The sequence below is a fragment of the Zea mays genome, chromosome 1 (assembly GCF_902167145.1).
Source record: "Zea mays cultivar B73 chromosome 1, Zm-B73-REFERENCE-NAM-5.0, whole genome shotgun sequence".
Taxonomy (NCBI): domain Eukaryota; kingdom Viridiplantae; phylum Streptophyta; class Magnoliopsida; order Poales; family Poaceae; genus Zea; species Zea mays.
Window position 1 is genome coordinate 8,709,467 of NC_050096.1, and position 6,534 is coordinate 8,716,000.

The 6,534-nt window shown below is 45.3% G+C and overlaps 1 protein-coding gene across 1 annotated transcript; it reads right to left on the reverse strand.

The window, feature by feature from the left end:
- Nucleotides 1-269: 269 nt before the first annotated feature.
- On the reverse strand, nt 270-2,040 carry LOC100273577 (uncharacterized). The gene has a single exon (NM_001147995.3). It carries the CDS (start codon nt 2,023-2,025, stop codon nt 418-420), a length of 1,608 nt encoding a protein of 535 aa, NP_001141467.2. The 5' UTR covers nt 2,026-2,040; the 3' UTR covers nt 270-417.
- Nucleotides 2,041-6,534: the final 4,494 nt, after the last annotated feature.

A 6,534-nucleotide genomic window follows, 5' to 3' on the forward strand; every position in this document is an offset into this window, starting at 1 on the left:
AGCTCTACCACCGAGAATGTATATATAATAAAGCCAGCACATACCACGCGTCCAAGCGCCACACGGCTAGCACGACCTCTACTGATCTTGATCATCCTACCTGACCTACCATAGCATTCCAGCGTTTACAACTACTCCAGGAAATGAAATGTTTGCTTGCTAACCGAAAGTGTTGGATGGAAACTGCCAGAAACGTACAAAGTAACGAGCAACACCATATATGAATGAAAAATATATACCATCCCCAACAGGCCCATGCCCATTGGTCCGCTAGCTAGTGTGCAAGAAGACACCATATGCCACGTACGGCCACATGCATATTGAAACGTGTCATGCAACGTGTTGGCATATAAACCACGCAGTGCTCACATATAGGCGAGCGAGACGCACTGTGTGGTCAGTCTCTCAAGTCTCAACTCAAAAGCAAGCCGTGTGACGCACGCACGACGACGACGGCGCCGTCCCGTCGTCCCTTCTCGTAACCTTGACGGCGAGCCCATTCTTCATGTGAAGTATGATGGACAGCTTCGGCTCCACGACGTGTCCGGGCACCACCTCGACGGCGAAGTTCCACAGCACGGCCGCCGCCACGGTCTTCATCTGCACGAACGCCATCTCCTTGCCGAGGCACGTCCGCGGCCCGGCGTTGAAGGAGATGAACTTGTAGGACGGCTCGTACCGAAGCTTGGTCCCTTCCTGGTTGAGCCATCTCTCGGGGCGGAACTCCATGCAGTCCTTGCCCCACACGCCCTCCATCCTGCCCATGGAGTAGTTGAACACCAGCACCTTGTCTCCCGCCTTCAACTCCTTCCCGCTCGGCAGAACGTCGGCGGCGGCCGCGACCTTGTGCTCGAACGGGACGGACGGGTACAACCTCAGACACTCGCTCAGCGCCGCGTGGAGGTAAACCAGGCTGCTGAGCTCGTCTGCGTCGAAGGTCACCATGCCGCTGCCGGCGTGTGCAGCATCTTCTGCACCTTTCGTCCGCCGTGAAGCAGCGATGGGCGCGAGCTCGTCCAGTAGTTTCTGCTCGACGCGAGGGTCCTTGGAGACGAGGTAGAAGAACCACGACAGAGCCGCGCCTGTGGTGTCCCGGCCGGCGAGCAGGAGGTTCACCGTCGTGTCACGTAAGAACACGTCGTCGTTTTCGCTCGAGTCGTCGTCCTCGTGGCAGATGAAGGATGACAGCAAGTCATACGAGTTACTGACGCATTCACATCCTTTCAGCTTGTCGGCCCTGCGTTTCGCGACGGTGGCGGCGACGAAGCTGTCGATCGTCCTTCGAGCCGCGGCCATCTTCCTCTCCTGCCCTACCTCCAGTACGTTCATCAGCTTCCAGCACGCCATGGGGATGATGTGCCGGAGGAAAAGCGTCTCCAGCGCGTCGTCCATGGCGCGCGCGAAGGGGACCACGGGCAAGCCGAACGCCAGGCACCCAGGGTCGACGCCGAAGACGAGAGTGCATGTCATGTCGAACGTCAGCCTCAGGAACACGTCGTGCAGGTCGCACGGGGGCGCTCGTCCGTCGTCGTCGGCGTGGTGGGCGAGGAAAGGCAGGAGGCTCCTCTCCACCTTGTCGCGGCTGCACCGCGCCGTGAAGGCTCGAAACCGAGGGCCGGTCATGAGCATCTGCGCCTTCACTCGCTGGCGCCGCCACGACTCCCCGTCGGCGTTGAAGATGCCGCCGCCCAGGACGTCGAAGATGGCGGCGTACTCTTCGCCTTTAGGGTAGTTGGCGAAGTTGGACGTGAAGATGTGGCGCACGTTGGAGGGGTCGCAGGTGATGAAGTACCGCACGCCGGTGCGACCTGCGCGGGCTTCGAAGTTGTAGCCCGCGCCGGCGAGGACACCGGTGGCCCAGTCGTGGAAGTGATGGATGTTGGCGACCAAGCCGGGGAGATGGCCGACTATTGGCCATTCGGTCGGCTCCAAAGGGCTCGTTTTCTTAGATTGCAAGTGGCGGTAGTACAGGGTGAGGAAGCAGAGAACAAGGGCCAGCCCTACGAACAGAAAAAACGGCTCCATGTCGATGTCTGGATGGGAATGGGATGGAACCACGAACGGTGCAACATGGCTATTTGTAAGCGACCGACTGAGCGAGTACTAGACTACGTAGGCCATAAATTTTTAAGCGAGGCTGAGGCTGGTGAGATGTCTGCTGTCAGTGCATAGTAATAAGCGATATCTAACATCCTGTTTGCTTTGGGTTTAAACTATAGGATAGAAAATGTGTTTCTGAGAGTTGCTAAATCATGGATGTCTATTTTTTTAGACGATTAACAACATCTATGCAATCTAGATTTAAAGATATATTAGAACTTATTCTCAAGTTTCAACTTAAGAACCGAACATGTTCTACTGCTAGTCGATATCTTCACTTTGACAGCCGCGCGTATATAAAATGTGTTTTCTAAAAACTAAAAGTCTAACAAATAAAATACTGCTTTTAGATGCTAAAAGTCTAACAAGAAGTACTAATTTTATGCTGTTTTTACAGGAGTTAAAATTTTTGGTATATTTTTGAAAGTATCTTGGATCCTACTATTGGCTTTTAACTAGAGATGTTAATGGGTAATTCCCCATCGGGTTATAGCATCCCAGACCCATCCCCATCATGTTTGATACATCCCCATACCCATACCCATACCCATCATGGGTAGAAAACTCATCCCATACCCATCCCCATTCGGGTTTCGGGTCCCCAATGGGTCCCCATCCCCAATTAAGAAATAACTAGGTACTAACATCTAGCACAAACTATCCAGATTTCATACATCACTATATCGGTAAGCACTCATCCATGAACCATTATCTATTCATCCATCCATCAGAAAAGAAATCAGTACTTGGGACCAATATAAGAAATGGAGTCTGTCGGGTTTGATGGCCGACTCGGCCTCAACTCATTCATACAAACAGGACAGGTGTACACGTATGAAATACCCATGGGTAATCGGGTTCGGATTATTGCTTCCCAAACCCATACCCGTTTACCCAATGGGTGGAGATTTTGTCCCATATCCATACCCATGGGGACAATTTTTGTCCCATACCCGTACCCTAATAGGGGAATTCCCCATGGGTTATCGGGTATCGGGTCCCCATTGACATCTCTACTTTTAACCTTCTGTTTTTTTTGAAACTGACAAAATAAATAACACTTTCATAGTTGTTTATAAGAAAGATAAAGATAAAAAACATATTTTTAAACTTGTTCCAACCAAACAGATTTTAATTTTCTCTTAGTCAACATCTTTTTCACACCTCCCAACAGCTTTCTTCTGCAGCTACAGTTCAGTCAAAACGCCATAAATCTAGGTTCAGTATAATAGATAGATGCATGATTGGCCTTATCGTTTTCATGCGTCTTCTGCTTCTGCTTGAGCCAAATCGAGAAATAGAATCCGCTATCTCAACGTGTAGCAACCAAAAATTTATTGGTACTTTCCTAGTGGACAGAGTATGCATGAGCGTGATTGGTTAACCTGAATTTTTAAATTGCGTGAACCTCGATGTTGATTGGACGTCTGTGTCATTGTCGCTTGCAAAAGTATATGTCCCACCCAATAATGATGAAAGGCTGGAAGTTCGGAGAAAAAATGGGGTTGTTTAATTTTCAATATTATTGAGAATGGTACATATAGGATGCGTGGCATACGGTAGCGGTTTCACAAAATCTCACTCTCCCTTTATGTGTTGACATGTTGTCAGTCGAATAAAAGTGTCTATCAGTATAAATTAACTGGCGCCTTTTTTCTAGTAAAAGTAGCTTTCATATTTTAAATTAAAATAAAAATGACTTGACATTTTATGTGGTTATTACAAGATATCGCACACAACCAATTAATTGATTGCCTTCGTAACAAAAAAATGTATTTAACTTGTATTGTCTTTTATGGTACTTCTATTCTTATTCTTTCTTTGAGCATGACACATGAGCATCCCATAAATCAATATGGGGACGAGTAGGGTACCTCACATTGGTCATGGATAGAGAGGCATCTACGATAAAATTCATCATCATCCAAAGATTAGTTTACACAAAGTAGAGAACTGAGCAATTGTTTTGGAGTTTAGTCTCGGTAGTCATTGGGCTCGGGAGAAAGATAGCTTTAGCCCCATATTCAACGGTTAGCCCCATACTCAACGGTTAGCGAATAAGCGGGTCCATAAAGGACATTTAATCCTGGTTAGTGGCTCAAATAAGGACTAACTATACATTTAGTCTCAGTTACTGACTCCAATTGAGACAAAAGGGTAACATGTAGTTTCGGACTGATCGACCAATCAGGTCTAAATAAATGCCTCGTGCCATATCCTCTTAGATTTCTTCCTCTCCCATTGTGAGTCATTTAAAGTTCTATGTTCTTACTTAAGGAAGGAGTTCATACTTGGGTGATTTGTAAAGAGCTCATCCCTCCGTTTATTCTATGGTTTTAAATGTGAGCAACTTCATCCTCTCATGTTTCATTGATCGTATATCTCTTTTCGTGATTGAGAAATAGAGAAATTTACGGATTTTAGATTGAGAATAATAGTGATTTTTATTTATTTTTATATCATTTGAGCTTAAATTTACTTGATAGTTTGCATATGTAGAAGAAGAAAGTTTATGGTAGTTTTAGAACATCTAGGCCCTCAAGTATTTTGGTGATTAATGACAACATATGATTATAATGACTAACAAATGTTTTGCATACACAAACTTGAGTTAGGTCAAGATGATGATGACTTGTTTGGGTGAAGTACAGTTCCTATATCCCTAATTATGGATTTCATTGTAGTTTTTGAAAGGATGGATGAAAAGATTAAGGACAGACAAGTTCTAAGTGTCGATCAGAGTTGAGAGACACTTAAAGTAGTTTAGGTCTTCATTTTTCCTTTGAATGTACTTTTAAGAAGGGTATGAATTAGTAGCTTGACCAAGATAAGTCTAAGTTTAGTGTGGTGCACACCACTTGTCTTTAGCTCTAGGTGGCTTAGAAAAGGCTCAAAACAATTAAGGATCAAAACTCAATTCCAATGTTTCAAATTTGGTCGGCTAAAAGGGTTTCGAAGCATCGAAACCTTTGTTTTGGTCGTCGAACCAAAGTGGATTGGTCTAACACCTCTACATAGAGAACGCGAGAGCGTCCGATCTTTGGACCCCTGTAAACATTATTTTGTTAGACCAATGCATTGGGTCCAATGGTATATGTGATCAGACCCCAGAGTTCTAGGAGTATGTTGGATCAGTCTAACGACATGCGTCATACCATACAATGGTACTATTTTAGCTATGGGGGCTACAGGGTTGATGGACCCTGTGAACATTTTCCTTGTGAAACCAAAGTAGATGGGTCTGATGGGTGTTGTATAGTGACCAGAAAGGTTCTGATGGGCATTGGACTTGTCCGATAGTGGGCGTTGGACCATATGCCCAAGGCTAAGTTTCAAATAGCTAGTCCTAACATAGTAGTACAATAATTACTATTGTGTCTCATCAAACACTATGGTATGGTCTCATAATGGTTATTAGATAGTTTGACGGTCATGAATTCAGTCTGAGTTGGCAGTAACATCTAGTTAGCTAGTTGGGGGCTATAAATACCCCATCAAGTAGCCAACACACTTGCTCTTACCCCATCTAATAGCCAAAGTAACCCATATAATGTGAAATAAGGAGAAATTGCATAGTAATGGACGTAAGAGTCAAGTTTGCTAGAATCACAGCCTCATTAGTGCAAACAAGAGTAATGCGTATGTACTTATTGTTCTCACTGGTCATGAGAGAGTCAAGTGAGAGTTTGTGCTTTTTACACTTGGTGATTGGCATCACCTAGATGGTTTGGTGGTGATTGGAGTGTAGTGATCACCTAGAGAGGTTGTGGGTGACCAAGCTCAAGATGTGTACATGATAGAGCAGCGAAGAACCAACTTATAGAGAACACTTGATCCTTGCACAGACCAAGGGAGAGTGATACCCTTATGGATGTTCCAATGAGGATTAGTGGGTAGTGCCGACTCTGTTAGACCTCAGGAAACTTGGGGAGTCTTCTAAACCCTTGCTTAAGTTTGTGCAATTGCATTAGTAGACTCAAAGCCCCTTAATCATGGCTTTGTACTTGTTCTTGTACTCTTTCCTCTCTCGCATCGCAAGCCCAAGCAACTTTTCCTAACTAGCTAACATATCTGTCATCTTGTATACTTCAACAACGATTTCATCAATGAAAAGTGATACCTCAGATGTAGGGTTGTCATTGATGTCTTATTATTGTTGCCCACCGCATCCTCACCAAGTGCAATGGCATAGAATCCTCCCGCGGTATTGGCGAAGAAGCAAAGTCTATTCATGTTGTTGTTGACCCGTACCTCAAGGTTGTCATTACTCGAGGAAGAAGAAGTATTATCAAAGTCATTGTAGAGGTTGCTGGGGGAGGCTAGAAAGCATGCTTCTTATCAAGGTACTTCTATTTGAGTGTCTCCTTGTCGAACAACCCCTTGGACTTGTGCTTCATGAGGTGTACTCGCGCTTGCCCTTATTGTAACTAAAGT